The sequence below is a fragment of the Eptesicus fuscus genome, chromosome 2 (genome assembly GCF_027574615.1).
Source record: "Eptesicus fuscus isolate TK198812 chromosome 2, DD_ASM_mEF_20220401, whole genome shotgun sequence".
Lineage (NCBI taxonomy): Eukaryota > Metazoa > Chordata > Mammalia > Chiroptera > Vespertilionidae > Eptesicus > Eptesicus fuscus.
The window spans coordinates 61,189,758-61,213,898 of NC_072474.1; the positions used below are offsets into that span (position 1 = coordinate 61,189,758).

The following is a 24,141-nucleotide window of genomic DNA, read 5'->3' on the forward strand; positions in this document are numbered from 1 at the left end:
GGAAAAGTGAGAACAAGACAAAAGTAGGAAATATATGGGTAGGAACCACACACTAAAAAATGCTTCTTCTATTAGCAACGTGTGGTAGAGTTACCATGAGTTGCATGCATGCAAGACTTAGAAATTTTTCATATTCTTCATCCAGTCAAATGTGGAGCTGGAGAGTTAGAAAGACTTCCGGATTTAGAAGAGGATTCTGATGTTATTTGAAGGATTAAACAGATGATTTGGAACTAAACTGTGGATTTGTCTTCCAGTTACTTAGTAATGGAACTGATGGATGCCAACTTGTGTCAGGTGATTCAGATGGAATTAGACCATGAACGAATGTCTTACCTTCTATACCAAATGTTGTGTGGCATCAAGCACCTTCACTCTGCTGGAATTATTCACAGGGTAAGAGCACCTACTACAGAAATATAATGAAGATGTTTTAGAGAAGAGAAACTAACTGTAGATTATTTTCTTTATGTATGGGGCTTAATAGACTGTCCTTGGTTAAATATACTGTCCTTCCTCATTTCTTTAATGTTAGAATTAGCACATAATTCACTAGTGTGTAGAAGGAAACTTTAGCTGTACTGTAGTTGATGTTGTTAAACGTTTTGTTTCAGCTCATTGAGAGTCAGCTTCTGAGAAGCCTCATGTCTTCTAGTCCGTGATTGGCAGAGGTCAATATGTGAAGTTGAAATAAGACAGTTCCTTTATTCAGTTTGTTTCTGACAGAATAGACAGCTGCCCCGATCTGCTCTCCTGTCAGGCCATCATGAAATATAAGCTGAAAAGTTTATGTTGCCATAAGGAGAAAGCTAACAGATGACAATAAATCTTCCCCCCCCCCCCACTGAAAACGTTTTTCAATATGAGCCTAAATTGTAAAGACGATAGTACATTTCTCTTCTGTGTTTAACAAGGTTTCTGAGATTATTACAAAAACTCTGAAAACTCATTGTAAACTCCTTTGGGGCAAGAAGCATTATGTAGGGCTCTGCAGTAGGGGGAGGGGGCCACCGGTGCTACTGCACGACTACCATGTTGATTAAGTAAGTAAATGAAAATCACCGGTTCCGTGTGATGCTGGCTTTTCATTCCTTTTCTTGTTCCTATTGTCAGGACTTAAAACCAAGTAACATTGTAGTCAAGTCTGATTGTACATTGAAAATCCTCGACTTCGGACTGGCCAGGACCGCAGGCACGAGCTTCATGATGACTCCTTACGTGGTGACACGTTATTACAGAGCCCCTGAGGTCATCCTGGGAATGGGCTACAAGGAGAACGGTAGGGATGCTTCTGACTCACAGCCACGGAGACTGTGAAGGAAATGAGTACATGTTTCAGATAGCCAGGAACAATGTTCTCTTTCATGTATATAAATATTATTTTTAATAGGGCTGCCAGCTTTCGTAGTCAGAGGTGTTTTTTTGTTATTGTTGTTTTTTAAAAAAAACATACTACTAGAAAAACTCACTCATTAAAAATGTGAAAGATGCCTCCGAGAAGTAAGCTTTGCTAGAAGAGCACTAAAATGTTATAGCTGCTCCCTTTTCTTACATGCCTTTCCTTCTTTGTCCAACTAAACAGTGAAATGGATACTACTGAGCACACATGCTTTAGGTACTGAGGACAATATGCTATTTGAGTTGCAGGTCAGCTCAAAGTGAGTGAGAAAATAGGAATAAATCTATTACATTTAACCATTGGCTTTATGTCATATATTAGAGAGATGGCTCTAGTCCTAGGGAAAGACAAACAAAAATATACCACACATCTTTGGAGTGAGAATCTTTACAAATGTACAATGAATACTTGATTTAAAATAATCCAGATTGTTCAAGCTGGATAAGAGTTTCTTTATTGCTTTAAACTGATCTGTATGTAGTATTTAGGGTATCAGTTTTTTTTATAAATTCCAAAAACCATAGAGAGAGGAAAATATTTTATAGTACTGCTTTCATAAAACAAACCTTGTAGTCATGACCACTTTAAAAGAAAAGGTAGAATCTTCAAAATGTATTCCAATATGATTTTATTGATTAAAATGAAAGATTTATAAGTACCTATCAGAAAGTACCGTAATATGTTATTTTGAAAAGAATTTCTAACAAATAATATAGTATATTAAAAATAACATATCTAATATATTTAAGAATTAAAATAGTTTTAAATTACAATTTTATATGTACTCAGTACCTTTCATATTTATTTTATACTCTATTCTATTTAGTCCTAGCCGTCCATTTTATTAAGTTCTATAAAAATGATTACCGTTGTATTTTTATGTGCAGGTACTATAGGTTAGGTACTTTTATGAAAAATTTGGAGCCATCAACGTTTTAAAAAAATTTTGTGTACTTCCAGACTAGAAGAAAGCCAATACTTTTGTGCATTTGTATAGAAGAAGAGAAAGAGTCAGCCCCCAAGAAGGTCAGGTTCACTCTGATGGACAATGGAAAAAGTCTGTTACCTTTTGACTTGGAACAGGCAAATCTAGTCTAAATTATTTGGAAAAGCAGATATTTGTATACATTCTTCCCAAGTTATTTTTTAAAATCAAAGGTAAAAAATTTATAAAGTCAAGAAATCAAGGATCTACAGAGGCAGGGGAGGTCTGAATTTGCCTGTTATGGGTTTTCAGAGCTTTGCTGCACAAATGGTGCATAATCTCATCCCTTCTCCTTTCCTCACTAGAAAGGGTTGCAAGTTACTGCCTTAGTTTTTTGGCATCTCTAGATCCGTGGAGAAACTGCACCTAGCACCTGTGCTGTTCTCCCACTTACGTATAGGAGGAATGTTATCATGCAGAAAAACCTGCTTGCTACATCAGGCATGTCCAGCTAACCTGTGCACCTAACCCTGCCTTCCTTCTGCCAAGGGGTGTTTCAGCCTAATGTTTTTGCCTCCAACTTCCCTTTGTCCTTACTAAAAATCTAGTTGGAAGAGGAGAAAGACTGGGAAGAGAAGGTGAAGCATGTTTGGTTAACAAGTATGATCAATATATGAATATAACAATTTTAAAAATACCTTTAATATCTTTTTTTACTTTATTTCCAGATGATTCTATTAAACATGTGCTAATTAATGTTATGTTTTTTAAAAATTTTCAAGTAGGTATTTATTTATAAGAATTATTTATGAAGGAAAAAACTAAGTCCTAAAACCAGGGATTCAAATACTTCTGCCTTAAAACTATGGTTCTGGCCATTCCCTAGTTTCTTGGATTGGGTTGCACGTACCAAAAAAAAAAAAAAAAAAAAAAAAGTATTTCATGTAACTGAATAGGATAGAAAATGGAAACAGCCACTGTCCGTGTTGATGAAGATACTTTTAGTTAGTTGCTGCTTTTCCATGTCACTATTTCCTGGCACTAAAGAGGCACTCTAAGGCACCCATAAAGTAATTTTTAAAAATTAAATTGAGCTCTCATACTAGACATTAGACATTGATTATGTAATATTATAGTGCTGATTTTAATTCACCTTCTTGGTCAACTTTTGGTGGGAAACAAAAATTGTACCTTCTAATCAACTGTTCTTTTTCCTTCTCCTTCAGAGATCAATTATCTTAGTTAACTTTACTTTCCTCCCTTTTCTTCACTTCCCTCTCTCCTGTTCTAGTGGATATATGGTCTGTGGGATGCATTATGGGAGAAATGGTTCGCCACAAAATCCTCTTTCCAGGAAGGGACTGTATCCTTGTACCTTTTGCTGCAGCTTTACATGTCTTGTTCTCTCTCCCTTTAAACACCTAACAGTTTTACCAGGAGAGTAAAGATAGAAGCAAAAAGTTGGGTAAGTGGTGTAATTGTGATTTTTTTTTTAAAGTGATGATTTCTATAATCTGACCAGTACTGAAGATTATCTACCACAATGATTTAATTAAATTTCAGTGGGCTTTTTTCTTTTAAAATTATTTTGTATAAATCAAAGTAGCAGTGCTATTTTTTTTCATAAATAAGAAAAGCAACCAAATCCCAAATTGTTAAAATATGCTTATCTTTATAACTAGAAAAATAAGCTACTATTTGCAAGTATTTTCCATCTGCTTTCTAAAACTAATTTATGCTTCTATAACACTTAGGCAAGCTTTTGTCTATAGCTTCATTCATTTGAATTGCTCTTGACACTATATCCAGTCTTAAATAGGTCATTATAGCATTTTCTTCTTAAAACATGAGTTTCCACATTTAAAAATCATAATTATTATTCAAATTGCTGGGTGCCTGGTGGGTTTAAAATAGGCCTCTCTCATTTGACTTGGATATGTGACTTAGACATAGATAATTACTTTTCCAATGAAATGTAGAATTTTTAAAAGCAGTGTTGCTTTGAGTTCTACCACTGAGTCCTGTACTAGATTCCATTAGAAATTCCTTGGAGTGATATTTATGATCTGGAATTATTAAATGAGCTGGTATATTTCTGTAATGAATAAAAGTTTACTCTCTAACAAAGGCACATATTTGTCATTGGAATATATTGATAATAAAGTTTACATATTAATAGAGAATATACTTTTTAAAATACAGAAATACCCTGCTAATACACAGTAGTGAAATATAAGTGCAGCAAAAGTTGAGAACTTTCACAATGATAATGCAAGATTGAGTTCAATATATTTACTACATATGACATTTTTTTGGAAATTACCAATAAACATGTGGCCCATAACACTACTAAATCTTATATTTGACTAATAAGAAGGCTCTATTAAGGGACTCTTTTACGTAAGAAAGATTATGATTGATATTTAGTAGAAATAAAAGAAGAAAAGGCCTATAATAAAAGAAAATTGGACTCAATAAGAAATTAATACCATATTGAGCATATATTTATGTGGACATTTGTTTATTCTGCTGGATATTAATGAGATATTCTCTAAATTTCAGTAATAATGTAAGAGTAATGACAACATCTAGAACTATACTGCCCAATAGGTAGCCACTAGCAACATGTGGGTATTCAGCACTGGAAATTACAGCCAGTCTGAATGGAGATTGTTATGGGTGCAAAATGTATACTAGGTTTTGAAGGTATAAAAAGGAAGAATGTAAATATCACATTAATCATTTTTATGTTGATTATGTATTGAAATACCATTTCATTTTACTTTACATTAATTATTTACATTTTGAGGATCAATTTTTTATTCAATACAGTTGATTTGAATAATATTAAAATTCATATTTAGCCCTAACCGATTTGGCTCAGTGGATAGAGCATCGGCCTGCGGACTGAAGGGTCCCAGGTTCGATTCCGGTCAAGGGCATGTATCTTGGTTGCGGGCACATCCCCAGTAGGGGGTGTGCAGGAGGCAGCTGATCGATGTTTCTCTCTCATCGATGTTTCTAATTCTCTATCCCTCTCCCTTCCTCTCTGTAAAAAATCAATTCAAAAAAAAAAATTCATATTTATATTTAAATGTACTGATTTCATACAAAAGTAGAATTTCTTTTCCTTCGTGCTTTTGCCTTTAAGGTATAACACATTTCAGATTAAAAAAACACTTCTCAATCAGTACTTAAAGACGTCTATTTCTGTAAAGCATTGTTAATGAAATACAAAAAGTCACAATGCCTCATTTCCATGTGACATTGTTGCAGCATCTTTGATTTTTTATTAGCATGGTTCTCTGAGATCTGATTTAGCTCTTCAGATTTTTTTTTCTTTATTGATTAAGGTATTGCATATGTGTCCTTATCCTCCCATTACCCCCCCCAACCCCCCATTCATGCCCTCATTCCCCTGTTGTCTGTGTCCATTGGTTAGGCTTAAAGACATTCATACAAGTCCTTTGGTTGATCTCTCCCCTTACTCCCACCCTCCCCTACCTTCCCTCTGAGGTTTGATGGTCTGATCGATGCTTCTCTGTCTCTGAATCTGTTTTTGTTTATCAGTTTATGTTGTTCATTATTTCCACAAGATGAGTGAGATCATGTGATATTTATCTTTCTCTGACTGGCTTACCATAGCTAAGATTTGGAAACAGCTCTTCAGACTTTTATCAGAGTTGGTTTTTACTTATTTTAACAGTTTTAATGTCAATGAAATGAGAAGGAAAAAGAACATTTTCAACCCCTTCAGAAAACAAGCAGGCACAAGATAATATTACCATATTAATAATTCTTTATTCTTCCAAAAATTGTTCTCTTGGACTTTTTATTACCCCTTTTTATTTTAATTTACATTTCAGAAAAAATGTTTGTAACTGAAAGTAAATTATGCAAAAATCAATGCATAAAATAAATAGCCTTGATAAGTTTGATCCTAGAAATTGAATACATCCTACTACACAAAATGTAGATTGTGATAAGGGCTTGCATTCTGAATTCCTTTATCTCATGTTATGATTATGAAGAGTGGTCTTTGATAGCCTCCTGCCATTTATGATCATGAGCCTGAATGAGGACCTAATAGTAAATAAGGAAGCTACATAAAGACATTTATAGTGGAAGACATTTTGCTTAAGTTAGATTCTACTTACATATGGGTAAATAATTTCGAAATTGAAATGAGTTAGAACTGCAATCTTATTGAAAATGTATCAATTTGGATTTAAATCCTTAGTTTATTTTACCTGTAATTAAAATTATAATTTAACATTGCAAGTCATCGCCACAGTTTTAAAATGAACTAAACCATAGAAATCCCAATTAAACAATGAGCTACACATACTCTGTGTGTGTGTGTGTTTTTTTTTAGTGGAATTGTTTCATTAAATTATTATCATTTTATGAGTACAGTTTTCTACCAAGAATTGAGAGGTCATTGAATTAATTTCACTAAACAATGATGGTCAGACACAAGTTGAGGGGCTGATGGAGATTATGTATCAGAAGAATCATACCAATATTTTAGCACTTAAATGATTCCAGCATGTCCTGGAAGGAATATAAAAGATTGGTATATGCTAATTGATACCTTGGTTACTTCCATGATTCTTCAGAGACTTAAAAATAAAAAGATCATAGGTTCTCTTAACTTTCACTTAGAATTATTCAGTTTCTCTGAGGCTAAAAAGTGTTTCATAATACTTTATCATCCCCAATCAACATTCAACATTTTCCTCTCTCTCCATAGAACTTCTTAATCCTAATTTTTCTAATCTGAACCTTAAACACTTTGACAAATTGAGAAATCCTATGAAATTGTTATTGATGACTACAGTGTTAGCTACTTTCTTACATTGAAACTGGCTGTATTTGAGAAATATTTTGTAGGTTTCTTAACTATTGAAATATGACTCAGATGATATCATATGATAGATTTTTTATTACTAAATTAAAGGGTTGGCTAAATGAACAAATAAATATACATATTTGCTTTTGCAATTCAATAGGTTAATAATTTTTTAATATCCAAAGTAAATAAAATACTTAATATTTATTGTACACTTTTAATTTATATGAACATATAATATTACACACTCAATTTTCATTATAGTATTATGATTAAAACTTATTTCATACATGTATGTTGACATAATATATAGTATTAGCCAAAAGTCTTAGACCCATGCTGAATTCAAGTCAGAGAGCAATAGATATGCCAGGTCAATTATTTTCTTTACATAATCCAAATATCACATGAAGTATGAGTGACTTTGCGTTTCATTCAGATTCTGTTTCTTTTAATAAGAACTCACAATAAAGCAGTTTTATGATGTTTTTTTTGTTTGTTTTGTTTTGTTTTAGAACTATCTAGTCACTTACTCCCTTCATTTACTTCACACACAAACCAGGGCTTGCCATTTTCTTGATTACCGAAGGCTTGTATAATACCAGTATACTTTGCATGACTTCTTTCCTTAAGCCTGCTTCTTTTAGATACATTGTACTTTATTTTCCCCCCATCCTACTTCACATGGTAGCACCTTCTTTGAGCAAGACTTATAATGTTCGTTTATCTAGCATTCTTGGCCAGAGTTTTCTGGACCTGGGTGATATTAAAGACAGGTACACCATCCTTAGACCTCAAGTATATTATCTCCAATTAATGCTCATATCTGAGCTGCTAAAACACCATCTCTTGCCTTTCTGTCTGAAGATATGAGAAATTTCAGTTAGAATGAAAAGGATATATACCTATAACCTTGCCAAGGAGCCAAGTTGTTAAGAAAACTGGTAGATGATTTTTCAAAATATATTTGAAGAAATAAAGAAAACACTCTCAAAGTAATTGACTGCCATATCTTTTCTAAGCTCAAACATGAAAATTAGGAATAATCAAAGTAAATGAAACAAAAATTGAAGGTTGTGGATGATTATCTCCAGATAGTGTAGATAGATGCTCTTAGTCCTTTTATCTCCTTGAAATAACTGCTTACTTCCTAATAGTTTGCAACTAATACATTCCTATAGTTACAATCTGTTCCTCAGTAATAAGGTAATACAGGGTTATCTCAAACAATATATAATTTTGACTTCAAATAAAGTTTGGAGGTAAAAACCCAGTAGTCATTCTTTCACATTCATAAGCAAATTGCAGATAATCTTACCTTATAATAGACAAATATGCAAATTGACTGCACCTTCGCTACGCCCAAGCCACGCCCACCAACAAAGCCATGCCTACCAACCACGCCCACCAGGAAACCGTTGCAGGGACGCTGGGTGCGGCCAAGCCCATGGCCAGGAAAGCCTCGGGCGGAGGCTTTCCCGGCCTTGGGCACCAGCAGGGAGCCTGTACCGATAGCAAGAAACCACTGGGGGTCGGCTCCTGCGATCCCTAGCAGGGATGCTGGGTGCGGCCGAGCCCAAGCCCTGACCCTGAAAGAAGGCAGAAGGCGGTGGCCACAGCCAAGGCCTGGGTCCCCGGTGCCAGCAGAAAACTGGTGCAGGCAACCAGGTGAATGAAGGTCTATTGCAAGAATCTTCCTGCAAACGGGCTACTAGTCATGAATATAAAGATTATTCATTTATTATTTCTCTGTATTTGTTTTTTTTAAAGTTTTTAAAATATATTTTATTGATTTTTTTACAGAGAGGAAGGGAGAGGTATAGAGAGTTAGAACCATTGATGAGAGAGAAACATTGATCAGCTGCCTCCTGCACACCCCCTATTGGGGATGTGCCCGCAATCAAGGTACATGCCCTTGACCAGAATTGAACCTGGGACCCTTCAGTCCGCAGGCCGATGCTCTATCCACTGAGCCAAACCAGTTAGGGCTTCTCTGTATTTGTTGAAAAGAATATATTTTCACCAATAATGTGCTTACTATTTTTTTCTTTTATTATTAGTTTGAGAAAATCTGAGTGAGACAGGAATCACTAGAATGGAAGCTAGGGATTTTGAGGGATCTGAAAAGATGGAAGTACTTAGTTATGAGGAAAATCCCTTCTCCAAGGTGGTTAGAGAGGACCAGAGTCCACTAGAGGGCAGGAGAAGGCATAATGGTCACAAAAGGAGGATTGAGGGCTCTCCAGCAAAGGAGGCAGAAAGTGAGGGAGGACACAGAGAACTAAGTTCTGGGGTGGAACAAAGGCAAGAAGCTAAAGAGCTGGACCTGGACCCCGTAAGGCCTTGAAGAGGAAACATGAAGTGCTGTCAGGCACAAAGCTCCACTAGGGCCCCAGACATTCCCTGTCTCCTGGAAATACGTTTGTAGAAAGATTTAAAAGCATAGTGTGTTTCTATCCATCTAAGTTCGATAGAAAGAATACTGAGTCATTTTTTAAAATGAAGTGAGAAACTGACGGGGGACTGCAAATAATGAAATGCATCCCTTAGTCATTACCGTGACATTCCATTTAAGCTGCCCTTGGTCCATTTGGCCCTTAGGACAGAGGTCATGAATGGCGACACCCACTATGGGACTCTTCCCATCAGCCTTTAAATAAGTCTTGAGCTCATGTGGGAACAGGGCTGCAAGAATGGCTTCTGGTCCTATTCACTTTAGTCCTGTGACTTACCTCCTACATGTCAATTTACTTTATAAAATACCTTCTTGGCCTATCTTACAGGATTGTGGTGATGAGAGTCATTTGATACATATAAAACATGAGATATTTACAAACATACACATATCTGCAAATACCTTCAAATATAAGTAACTCCAATTTTTATAGTATAAAGTTCATTGTGGGAAACTCTAGCCCAAATAACCTTTAAATTGAATTAGATAAGCTATAAAAAAATGAAAATAACTAAAAGGCCATCTAGAGTAAAAAGTAATTCTCTCAAATGATGAGAAACCAAATATCCATGAATCAGAGAACAGGAAAAGAAAAACAATGAATTAATTACCATTTACTGAGGCACTTGTGCAAGTTAATGTATGGAATGAAGTGAGGACACACTTGGATCTGAAGGGAACATGAGTTTAATTTGGTGATAATGTGAGATAGCCAGGGCCAGCATTACACTTTGTTGATCAGAACATAAAATGTTTAAAGTAAAATACCTTTTCACCATTAGAATTTCTTTAAATTACTTACTATATACACCTCAGAATTACATGGATTTTTAAAGATGAAAATTTTTAAAACTGTGATGCAATAAAAACATTACTTAAGTGTTTTATGGCAACATATTTTGTAAGTTCATTAGTCTATAAATTCAATTATAATATAATTATAAACCTAAAAGCTTTCTTCTTTATTGTAAGTTTCTCCTTTATTGTAAGTTTCCATGGATATTTCTGTTTTGTAAAAACGCAAGTAAAACTATAAATGATTTTAAATAAAGGTTAAAATTAATAATATGATGCCATATAAGTTATAAAGAAAGAATAGCAAGTCAAACATGTTGATTCAAGGAGAAAATCTTCCTTTGATTTCCTGGCATTAGAATATTTATGTTGTGCCTCATGGATATTGTTTATTTTTCTTACTTAGATTCACATGTGCAAAATATGGACCTTCTAAATTTATTTATGCATACAGTAGTCTTTTATAATTCCATTTTGCATCGAAGCTTAAAACAATGTGCTTATGGTAAATATCTAGTTGAATTTTTAACTTTTGAAACGTGTTTCAAAGAAATAGTGTTCTTGTTTTAGAAAACCATATTAAATTTTGCTATTGTACTTCGAGGATCCAAGAAAATGTATCAAAGCACATTGTCTGAATCCTATGCCAAATGAAGGTATAATTATGTTAAGGGGAAAAGCAGTGTGGTTTAAAAATCGTGTTACCAGAGCCGTGGAAACATTTGTCAGGATGCTGAAACGAAGCTTACATAGTCCAAAAAATATTTTGTTGTGAGTAACAACCCAAGTCACTACACAGAGTGCAGAAGCAGCAATATATTGCTTTTTAAATTTAGACTTAAGCTGCCAGGGCCTACATTATATTATTTCTATTATCTTGGCTAAAAGTAGAAAAAAGATAATTCAGAATAATCTAATGCCTAACAAATGACATGACACCTGATATTTTTTGTTACTTGGAAAACTAATAATCATATTTTGTTAGCACCAAAATTTACTAACATTCATTTTAAGGAAAGTGAGTAAGCTTCTGAGTGTTCACGTTGCAAATGAATCTGCTTTCTGCCCCTGGGAAACAGATGATGGGAGGGGGAATGTAATGAATGAGAATAATAAAAGCAACCAGAATTCTACCTGGGTAGCATTAATGTACAAAACTCTTATGGAGACCCAAATTCAGTTTCTAACCATGATTGGATTTGCTAATTTCTCCTAAGGTTTTCACAGTTGGTATTCATTGGAATATCTTGAAAAGTTCGTAAAATACTCCAGTCACCTTGATAAACATTAAATTTGGTTCCATGGCTTTATTTTGAGAAATAAACCTGTCTTGAGTAAATAAAAATTCATATAAATTCATATGCATATACTCCACTTTTGTAATTCATAATGATAGAGTGCATCATTTCCAGGCACAAGGCTTAGCTGTTTAGCATGTAGGTGTCATAAGCATGGATAGGAATAATGAATAGTGAGCAAAGTTAAATGGAAATTGGAAAAGTTTCCAGGGTATTACCACCTAGAAAAGATACATTAAAATACAGAAAATGGAATAGAATGTATATTCACCAGTAGTTCAGATATAGAGTTTATATCTGTGCATAGTTTTTATGCAAAATCTTCTATGACTTACTAAGTCTATTTTGGGTTCTGACATGAAGATACAGTTCCCAAAATGTTCTCCTTTTACTTTGGAATATCTGTATCCAGCAGAGCCACAGAAAGGAGAACTGGCAGATATACAGTTCTAATACCAGTTATTCAACCTAGAACTTTCTAGAACCAATTGAGACTAGTGCAACATAGTGACTGAAATTCCATTTAGGTCAATTGTTATTGTTGTTGCTGTTGTTTAAAGGCATTTGGGAGAAGTGAAAAATCAAGGGCTATTAGTCTGAAAGATAACAATTTGCCAGTTTTAGGATAGGAGTGGTCAGGGATCATAAATTATATTCACATATCTAAAGATTATTATTTGGATGAGGGAACAGAGTGATTAATTCTTGTTTAGAACATGGAGAGAAGTTCCATAGAGTCAACTGTGGTTCAATATGTGGAATGCCTTGCCAAGAGCTTTCAGTAGGGAGAAGGATCATCCAGTGAGTGGTGAGTTTCCCTCATTGGAAATATTTTTTATTATGGCATATAAGTATAATATGTAATATAAATATAAAATAAATGACTTTCATATACATAATTTCAATATACATTTAATTCATGATGATAATGATAACTAACATTAATGGAGACTTACTATGTACCAGGCAATATGAAAATATGTTTACCAGGCATAATACTTTCAAAGTCTATTAAAAATTCTACATAAATGCTATTTAACATTTGCATTTTAGAGGATGAAATTGATATTAAGAGAGATGAAGTAATTTGTTCAAGGTTACAGTTAGAAAGCAATGGAATTGGTTCTGTAGCAGGAAAAAAAAAAGAGCATATGCCGGAGATATCACATTGAGTTTTTGCATTCAATAAAAACGTGGAAATAGATGTTTTCTAAGTTGCAAATAGGTTTGTGGCAGAAACAACTTTTCCCCAAACATTTGAATAGAAACAGGCAAGGGGAACCCCTGCATACTGAGTTTTTAGTTCTCTCTATTTTTTGTCTCTCTCTTTCCCAGTACCTATTAAAAACACACAGATACACTGTAAATAGCAACTTAGTCAGACTGGTCAATTTGGATAGTATGATAAGAATACTTGCAATTCAAAAAACAAATATCTTTTCAGAGATCTTTTCCTTTTTTCTTTAAATCAAAAATTCTCACAGTACCAACCTCTTGTGAGACCGATATTATCTGGAATTACAAATGCATTCATATTAAAGGGGTGCACAACTGTTTGCTCTATCTTTCCCTGATACTTTTGCATGTCACTTGCTTTCCTAAAATGGAAGCAAATCAAATTTGCTTCCTTGGGTATGCTTATCACCTTCAAAGCTGTAACCATTCCTTTGCAGTGATCACTGTTTAGGGAGTTGAATCAAACTGAAAACTTTGAGTGGAATCTGAGTGAGATTTTCATCACAGTGGAAAGAATCTCATGAGGAATTATTTAAAAAATATATATATATTTGTATTGATTTTGGAGAGGGAGAGAGAGAGAGTGAAAGAGAGAAACATCAATGATGAGAAATAATCATTGATTGGCTGTCTTCTGCAGGCCCCACACTGGGGATCAAGCTGGCTATCTGGGCATGTGCCCTGACTGGGAATCGAACCCTGACCTCCTAGTTCAGTGGTCGGCAAACTCATTAGCCAACAGAGCAGTGAGCCTCAGTTTTCCGACCACTGTCCTAGTTCTTAGATCAACGCTCAACCACTGAGCCACGCTGGCCTGGCTCATGAATTCTTTAAGGTCACTGCCAAATTACAAGATGAAATTTGAAGAGTATGTGCAGCAAAATTATAGTGCGCTGCTATCTTCATGTCTTTCCCTATTTGCTCCTTTCAATACCCTTTTTTCTTCTAGGTTATTTCCACTCCTAAAAATGACCTCTTTCTCTTTATGACTTTTCAATAGGAGCAAGTGGGTAACCAACTGCAGTTAAAGAGAGAGATTTCACATTTTTTGCTTCACCTTTCCCCACTTTGCCCCTCCCTGTGTACCCTCTGCCCGAGCTTCCTGGTTTTAAGTTCTGGATGATAACTGGCAATAGCGGACATTATAATTTCACCTTAAATTTTAGGTTTCTTTTGATTCACAATTTCCAGAAGAAGTATCAGCTCTTTATCATGTTGTTTATTTCATGTTGAACTGTCCTGTTCTGAAAGCCAGCATTTCTTACTATTACAAAGCAACCATGTTTATAAGGCAAAGCTCCTGTTTAGAAATTTGCTCCTTCGATGGAACCGAGCCAGCATATTCCAATACATTCATTCTTGAACTACCATATCACTTCATGAAATTTATTCATATTTATAAATGAATAAATGTGTTTTGTGAAAGAAATCCTTTCTTTTGAGTTGCTGGCAGCTCCCCCACTCCCAATGTAGTATACAAAAGAATAAAAATTAACTGATTTGCACGGTTCCCATATTCACACAATCTAGAATAATTTACAATACAAATCAGTAGTTTTCTAGTAGATGAATGCAAATTAGACCTTTTAAATCAGAAGCTAAGTTAATCAATGAATTATAATTGCAAAGTAACATTATCATGCATTGGGTAACACTGAGTGGTATTGTTACTTTAATTGCATAGAAGACAGGGCCCTGGCATTCTCCCCCTTTCACTGTTTTAAAAGACTAAGAATGATCATAAGACTGGCCTCTAATTCAATCAGTGAAAGATCGGGCCATTGCTCTATGGCGTGGATAGTCAAGTGTCTTCATTTATTTGCTCTTCTATTCCTGTCTTCTTGTTTATCTCCATGTCATTTTTGTTTTCAGTTGACATGTGGTCAGTAGGGTGCATCATGGGAGAAATGATAAAAGGTGCAGTGCTGTTTCCTGGCACTGATCGTATCCTTCTTAGCAGCCAGTGTTCTCTGTGGGTGTTATTCTCAATCAATTTCCTTTGGTTTGATCATACTATTGCTGATGGGATACATTTGCTGCCCTTACAGGGCTTCTATGAGACTCCAATGTCAAATATTTACCAGCTAGCATCATGGTACAGTAACTGTGTCTCTTAGCAAAATCTTATGTGGATAATATAGTATCAAATATGAAACACAGAGCATGGTATCAAAAGGTCTGTCTTAATTCAGTTCTATGAAACTAATAACAGTGATATACACTTCTCTATTGATTTTTGTTGTAGATGTTTCAAAATCAAGTTCTAGTCATAGCTAGATAATAAATGACAAAATATTTAGTTTTAAGATTTATGCATCTATATCACAGGAAATACTCACTTGGCATAGAAAATTTAATCAGTTAGATTTATGTTCACCCACAAATACAATAGGTTTATTTTAACACATATTGAAAAAGTATGCATGTGTGTTTTATTTTTAAATTGATGGTCTTCTAAAGTTCTTTTTCTCATTTACTTCATTTATAGGAATGATTGCTCCAATTCTCGCTATTATTTTCTTCATGTAATTAACAAATGTAATTCGTAAAACCTCATTAATTAATAATAATTATATAAAACTAGAGGCCCGGTTCACAAATTCATGCATGGGCGGGGTCCCCCAACCTGGCCAGTGATTGGGGCTGATCAGGGCTGGCCGGTGGGGGGAGGGACTGTGGGAGGATGGCTGCGTTGAGTGCCTGCCCCCCCTTGTGGTCAGTGCGCGTCATAGCTACCAGCCAGTCATCATGGTCGCTTAGGCTTTATATATATGTACACACAGACTAGTGGCCCAGTGCACGAAATTCATGCATGGGGGGGGTTCCCTCAGCCCAGCCTGCACCTTCTTCAATCGGGGATCCCTTGGGGGATGTCTGACTGCTAGTTTAGGACTGATCCCACAGGCCTATCTGGACCACTGGCTCCTAACTGCTCACCTGCCTGCCTGATTGTCGCTAACTGCCCTCCCCTGCCAGTCTGATCTTGCCCCCAACTGCTCTCCTCTGCTGGCCTGATTTTGTCCCCAACTGCCCTCCCCTGCCAGCCTGATCTTGCCCCCAATGGCCCTCCCCTGCCAGCTTGATCTCGCCCCCAAATGCCCTCCCCTGCTGGCCTGGTTACCCCAAACTGCCCTCCCCTGCTGGCCTGGTTGCTCCCAACTGCCTCTACCTTCATGATCACCCCTAACTGCCTCTGCCTTGGCCCCCATCACCATGGCTTTGTCCGGAAGGAAGTCAGATGTCCAGAAGATGGCTCGTCGACCCAGTCTAATTAGCATATTACTCTTTTATTAGTATAAATAGATTATATAGGATAGGATTGCTTAAATGGGCAGGGGGGAAGCCTTTTTCATCAGGAGGAGATGCTCTTGGCAGACAAAAATACATAATCCTTATATCTGGACTGATAGCCAGCCATATGCACTATACTGCCATACCAGTCATTAAAAAATTGAACCACTTTCTTACAACTTACACCAAACAGATATTGCCCTTAAAACCCCTCTTCAGCCCCCACCTTAGGTTCTGCCTTCGCAGTTCACCCAGATTAAGTTCTGATTGGTTGGTTTCTATGCCAGTCAGTGTCAGAAGCTCAGCCTCCTAGGTAACCATTGGCTCCTCACAGTTCACCCAGATTTGGTACTGATTGGTCGGTTTCTATGCCAGCCAGTCTCTGGGTCTATCTCCAGGCCTGATCAGAGAGGCGGGGCTGATCAGCAGCCCCCTCGGAGGCCTGGAGAGAAAAAGAGGCATGCCTGCTGGTGAGGCCCGGAGAGAAAGAGAGAAGCAAGGGCTGAGCAACAACTGCCACAGAGGCTGCGGATCAGACCCTGCCTCTCTCTCTGGGACTCTCTCTGGGACTGATATGCAGCCCCCTCAGCAGTCAGTGCTGAGTTGCTGTGCCCGCAGTGGCGGCAGTTAGTGCTGGGTCACCACGGCAACCCAGCACAGACTGCAAGACTGACTTCTGGTGTTCGTTTGAGCCTTCGGTCATTAAGGACCCTGGGTTTTTATATATTAGAATATCTGAAGAAATAAATTTATATCATTTATATTAGTAAAAGGCACCCTCTGTTAGGCTGCAATTAGTTAGCAAATAAAAATTCCGAGTCTCTGCAGTATTAAATATATATTAAATGAACATTTGTCCCCTGTAAATTAAAATGGTTGATTTTCATTACTTTCCATATATTTTTATTAAAGAAAATCTGATTGATTTTCACAACTGAATTATTAAATACAAATTAACATTTTTTAGAATCTATTTCTTGGGAGAAGTTGCTGAGTGATTAGTATATGGGTGTATAATAACTTATTTTTAAGTGAGTTAACTATCTTCCTACACTCAGTCATTGTCATTTATGAAAATAATATATCCTCACCATACTAAAGATAACATCTCTGCTTAAATGATCATAATTCAAAACTGAAGTTGAGCCTATAATAATGGGGTTACAATATATAATTGAAGTAAATCTAATTACTAATATAGTGTATCCTAACCATATTATGATTAGCCATTTACTTTGAGGGTTTATAATTACATATATGGTTACACATATAGTTTCACACATACATTCTTTGTGTGTATTAAAGGACCAGTTTACAAAATGACTGAAAGGCATTCATTTAATTTTCCTTGAATTAAAGAACTTAACCTAAACTATTTTATTTAGTAAAAATAAAGCTTCACTGTTTTAACTTCATTCTTATTAAAATCTTTTTCTAATCTTACATATGACACACAATTATTTAAATTTTTTGGTCTATTTGCAGTTGTTTTCTACATATACATTTCTTTAAAACATCTACAATTTACCACATTCATGTTAAGGTTAATGCTATTTAGAAGTATGTTACTTGATACAAAACTAATTTCTTTGATTCTGAACCATTTATAAAGTTGAGTTTGGCCTTTGGACATAAATATGAAATAGTAATTACATTTAGGCTACTTTTAGACATTTGATTAAAACAAACTCAATTTGCTAACTTTGTACTCTTGGCTTTTTCAGAAATTCATTGTGGCTGAATAATTGATGTGTGAAATGAATATTTGCCCCCTATAAATTAAAATGATTGATTTTCATTACTTTCCATATAATTTCTTTTAAAGAAAATTGGATTGATTTTCACAACTAAGTTATTAAATACAAATTAACATTTTTTAAAATCCATTTCTTGGGAGAAGTTGCTTGGGTATCAATCACTTCTGAACTTTGGTATCAAAATCTCTTACAAGTAAAGCTCTAGGCTGCTGCTAATGCTAAAGTTCATATTAGATGCCCTTTCAATGCCTGAACTTGATATTTGATATTGAGTTATTTCTGAAACTCTCATATGGAGATACATTTGTAAATTTCTTGAAGGGCAAATGGGAAATATTTTTTCAAGTGCCTTCTCAGAGTCCAAGATGTGGTCTTTTAATGATTTCAAACATGTTAAAGTTTAAATCAGTGTTTTCCATGAAAATAGTTTATGAACACTAATATAAAATTGACCTCTTAAAAAACAAGACAGATTTTTTAAAAATTCACTATTATTATAAATGACTTATCTGAGAGACAATAAAATTATATCTGAATCTATTAAATAGAACCTTTAAAATGGAACTGGAAATATACAATATATACACTATACATCTATACAATACACCATAAAGAATCATTATTAATAATCAAACATCTTCACAAAGTAAATGATTTCTAAAAGATCTTGTAATTATAAACTTTGCATGTCTTCTTAATATAGAAACTAATGCAACCGCAACACTTACAGCATTGATAAGGTCTTATACCCATTATCTTTCATGCCTAAAATAATTCAACACATTTTTTTCCCCAAAATTTAAATAGGCAATATTTTTAAATTTTATGTATTTATGTGTTACTTTGTTAGTAAATATATTTTAAGTACATATTAATTAAGTTTTATTCAATTCAAGTATGTTTTTAACTCTACAGAAGGATCAGAAATCAGCTGTTGACATATTTTTCCTTAGAGATCTTGTCTAATGAATTTCTTCATAGCAGGTATTTTCACTTTAAAAATTGCAAAATACTTTTATACAAGCAAATCAATATTAAATATATAACTTTTGAACAAGATCAATAAGATGAACATGTATATACTACTACTTAGGTTAAAAAAAAAGAACATTACCAATAAATACCTTTGAATCTTTTTGTGTGCACCTCATAAATCATATTCTTTCTTCTCTCCACAGAGATCACTACTGTCCTAAATATGTTTTCATAATCTCTTTTACTTTCCTTATATTTTTACCACATACATATATATCCTTAATATATGGTTTAGTTATATGTGTTTTACATATTTTATTATCATTATTATTTTGTGACTTGCTTTTTTTAAAGTTAACATTATATTTTGAAATTTATCCATATTGATGCATTAAAAATAGTTCATTTATTTTCATTTCTCTATAGTATTTTAGCCTATGAATACTGTATGGCATGTCCATTCTCCTATAAGTAGATTGGGTTATATTCATTTTTTTGTTTTTGTTTTTATAAACAATGATGATATAAATATATGTCTCTACGAGCACATGGGCAAGGCATTTTGTTTTATTTTTTTGAAAATGATAAATTCCAGGCTTATAGGTATGCATGTTTAATTTGACTATGTAACATCAACTTGATTTCCAGAGTACAGTATATAGATGTAACTCTTTACTTCATAACCTTACTAACTCTTCATATTGACAAATTTGTTTTAAAATTTGTTAACAATCTCTTGGATATAAAATACTATTTCAATAGAGCTTTAATTTATATTTCCTTGACTACAAGGGAGGCTAAACATATTTTCTTGTTTATTGTATACTAGAGGCCTGGTGCACGAAATCGTGCACTGGGGGAGTGGAGTCCCTCAGCCTGGCCTGCACCCTCTCGCACTCCAGGACCTCTTGCTCCTTACCACCCACCTGCTCACTGCTCTTTACCACTCAGCTTGCTGCTCCTTAGGGCTGCCATGGAGGCAGGAGAGACTACCGCCACCACTGTTGCACTCGCCAGCCATGAGCCCGGCTTCTGGCTGAGCAGCACTCCCCCTGTGGGAGCGCACCGACCACCACGGGGCAGCTCCTGCATTGAGCATCTGCCACCTGGTGGTCAGTGCGCATCATAGCGACCGGTCATTCTGGTCATTCCACAATAAAGGTTGCTTAGGCTTTTATTATATAGATTAGTGTTTTCCCTTGGTAAAGTGTTTCTTTGTTCTTGTAAAACAATTTTTTTCTATTGCATTATTTTATTGATTACTAGAGGCCCAGTGCATGAATTCATGCATGGGTGGGGTCCAGCTGGCTCGGCCCCAATCAGGATGAATTGGGGCTGGGCCTGTTGGGAGGAGGAGACAGTGGGAGGTTGGCCAGCCTGCCCAACACGATCGAGGCCCAATCAGCTCCAGGCGGGCTGGGGGAAGGAGCTGTGGGAGATTGCCTGGTGGACTCCGCCCCCATTGGGGTGAGGGAGGCTGATTGGGGGAGAGGCCGGCTGTGGGAAGGGATTCTGGGCAGGGGGCCAGCCAGCCCCGCCCCCGAGTGGGGGTGGGGGCGGCTGATCAGGGTTTAGCAGCCAGGGAAGGGGCCATGGGAGGTTGGCCAGCCAGCCCCACCCCTTATTGGTGTGGGGGGGTCATTGGGGGCGGATCTGGCTGGGGGGAGGGACCGTGGGCAGATCCAAGTGGGGGGGCCCATTGGGGGCAGTCCAGCCAGGGGGAGGGGCCATAGGCAATTGGCCAGCCAGCCCTGCCCCTGATCGGGATGGAGGTGCTGATCTGGGGTGGAGCCAGGAGGAAGGAGGGGCTGCAGGAGGTTGGCCGGCTGGCCACGTTCCCTATTGGGGTGGGAGGGGCAATCAGGGGTAGGGCTGGCCAGGGGGAGGGGCCTCGGGAGTTTGGCCAGCTGGCCCCACCCCCTAATCAGGCCAGTTTGCAAGCTGCAGTGGGCATCATAGTGACCGGTTGTTCTGGTTGTTACAGTGTTCTGGTCGCTGGCTTTTTATATACGTAGATGAGGTCTTGTTTATATAATTGGTCAGCTAATTTTTGGCAGTTTTATGGGTTGCAAATATCTTCTCCCCTGTAGATTATTTTTCCATTTCATTTTATAGTGATATTGAAATTTGGTAATGTTTTTTATGGTTCATATATTTTTATATCTAGTTTAAGAAATCTTTGATGCCTTTGTTTTGTCTTGTAATTTTACCATGAATGTTTTAAACTTTAACTTTTTACATTTAGAAGCCTTTAGTCCACTTGTCATTAATTTTTATATATGGTGTGAAAGAGGGATCCCATTTATTTTATTTTACTTACATTTATTGATCAAGTATTCTTTCTTCATTGATCTATAAGGCTGTCCTTATCGTAAGTTTCCACATATTGGGGGAGAGTTGTTATATTCTGGGCTCTATATTCTGATATTTTTGTCTGATTCTATATTAGTTCCACCCTTTCTTAATGAGTACAAATGTGTACTATGGGCTTATATTAGGTAGAGATACTTCCCTTTTTTGTATTTTTCAGCTTAGCTATTAATGAATTATTGCTCTTTCATACAAATGTTAAAATTGGCTAGTCAACTTCTCTAAAAATATTTCTATTGGTAGTTATATTGGAATTGGTTTAAATCTATAGTACCATTTGTGGAGAATTGCTATTTTAATTAAGACATTTAAAAATCATTCTCTTGAGGATATAAGGATATTAGCATACACTAATATTTTTGTTCTCATTTTTTAGCCTAATACATTGACAATACTATAATGTTATTGTATATATAGGTAGAGTTTGTTTAGATTCACCCTTTTTATTATCATTTTCTTGGCTTACCACTACTTGCAATTTGGTCCTTTATTTTGAGATTATTTTCTTTCTTCCTAAAGTACCTGCTTTAGAAGACTTTTATTGTGGGAGTCTTAGATGATAAAACTCTATTTTTTAATTGGGTTCCTTTACTTTAAAAATAGTTTAGTTGGATATAGAATTTGGGATTGACAGTTATTTTCTTCCAACATTAAAAAAACAAACATTATTCCACTGACTTTTTGTTTACAATATTGCTGGTAAATTTAGCTATTGATATAATAGTCATCTTTGGAGATAGCCTACATTTTTTTTTCTGACTTCATTTACAATTCTTTTTTTTTTTTTTGGTCTTTGGTTTTCTGATGTTTCTCTACCATGTGTCTAGGTGTGGGTTTCTTTTTATTTATCTCCTTAGGATTTACTGTATTTCTTGAATTCCATCCTATCTCTAATTCCTGGAATGTCTCAACTTTTGCTTCTTTAAACATTTTCTCTCCCCTATTTTTAAAATTATCTCCATAAAAAAACTCTGAGCGGATATAAAGTAGACATTCCATTTATTCAACAAATAATTTTTGAGCACCTACTGTGTGCTGGGCACTTTTTGTCTCCAGGGATATATCAATAAATAAAACTGTCATCATGAAAATAATGACGAGATGAAATTCTTGACATCATGAAATTTACAATAAAAGACAAATATATTAGAAGGTGATAATGGCTAAGGGATATGGAAGATCAAAATGCTAGGATGGGGTGCATAGATTGTCTCCTGCTTTTTTTTTTAATCCTCACCCAAGGACATATTTTTCATTAATTTTTAAAGAGAATGGAAGGGAGAGAGAGATGTGAGAGAGACACATTGATTGGTTGCCTCCCACCTGCCCCCACCAGGACTGAGAGTCTGAAACTGAGGTACAAGGTACATGCTCTTGACCAAAATCGAACCCGGGACCCTTCAGTCTGCGGGCCAATGCTCTATCCACTGAGCAAAACTGGCTAGTGCTCTCCTGCTTTTTAAAAAGTTTAAGCATAAATGTTTTATCAGGTATGCCTAACAAAATAGCATGTGTTGTTGATCTCATACAAACTTGACTCTACCTTCTTAACCTCCCTTTTAATTAATATTATACCCAGCAATGGAAGTAATCTTCTAGAGAGAGCCTCACAGATCAGTCACTACAACTCCCTTAAATAGACATCTATATTTCTGTTAGTGTTAGAAACTATTTGTGTAAGCGCCTTTGTTTAAGATCATTTTGTTTACCAATGTTAAAAGGACATTGATATTTTTCAATTATAAAACACAGATGTCAAATTATCTGATCTCCAAAGCCTCTTCCAAGTTTGAAAATACAGAATCAGATCACAAGGTGAGAATGGCATACAATTTGAGGAGGGTGTTATGTACAAAAAATAATTAACATTATAAATACAAAATTAGGTACAGAGTCTTACAAGGGTTCTATGCAAATGAGAGGCCCCAAAGATTAACCTTTAATATCTTAATGAGAAGCCTACCGTTGTGACACATATTCATTAATATATACTCAATTTGCTTATATGTGAAATGTCACTCTATTTTTTGCTTTATATGTAAATACAAATCATCATAACAAATAGATTATAGTAAGATCCATATACAGTATGTCATGTTCCAAACACCAGCCTTTGGATATTTCATGTCCCACAGTATCCCAATAGCAATCTGCGCCCAGTGAACAAATAGTCTGTTACTCAAATTGTCAGCTTTGGGTTTTGGATGTGTTCTGGCTCATAATATTTCCTCTTGCTATGGTCATTTATAGTGAAAATGAGTGCTAGTTCACTACTGCATATTAAATCACTCATCCATACTTCATGTTATCAGAATTTGAGGGGGATTTTTGAGAGGAAAAGACTTTTTAAGTAAAAAATAAAGAGTAAAAGTATTTTTAAAGGAACAAAACAACTCAAAACATAATCATGAAAATCTAGATGCAGAACTCTTTTATATATATATATATATATATATATATATATATATATATGTGTGTGTGTGTGTGTGTGTGTGTGTGTGTGTGTTTCTATCCTGATCTTTAAACTTGTCTTCCTCAGAAGAATTCTTTTGAGACAAATTTTATCATAGAGAAATATGAAGCAATTACTGGAATACATTGTCAAATATTTTGAACTTTATATTGAGCAGTGTTTGCATTTTCTGTTTGTAGCACCCACAGGTAAAAGCATCGTATAATTTCAATCTTTCCCTGGATTATGATGGGTGGAATACTTCTCTCTCTGCTGGGAGTCTAAGTTTGCCATTTGCTGTGGATTCCCAAGGTTTTTTCCGGAAAGTTACATGGG

The 24,141-nt window shown here is 35.6% G+C and overlaps 1 protein-coding gene across 2 annotated transcripts in view; it reads left to right on the forward strand.

The window, feature by feature from the left end:
* MAPK10 (mitogen-activated protein kinase 10) overlaps nucleotides 1-24,141 on the forward strand; it is a 154,774-nt gene that overhangs the window by 70,071 nt on the left and 60,562 nt on the right. Inside the window, exons 5-7 of one of the 2 annotated variants that reach the window (XM_054723317.1) lie at nucleotides 258-396; nucleotides 1,114-1,279; nucleotides 3,616-3,687. In XM_054723317.1, the coding sequence (XP_054579292.1) occupies nucleotides 258-396; nucleotides 1,114-1,279; nucleotides 3,616-3,687 (377 nt within the window). Of the gene's footprint in view, nucleotides 1-257; nucleotides 397-1,113; nucleotides 1,280-3,615; nucleotides 3,688-14,832; nucleotides 14,905-24,141 lie in introns of both variants that reach the window. The other variant, XM_054723324.1, reaches the window with a different exon arrangement.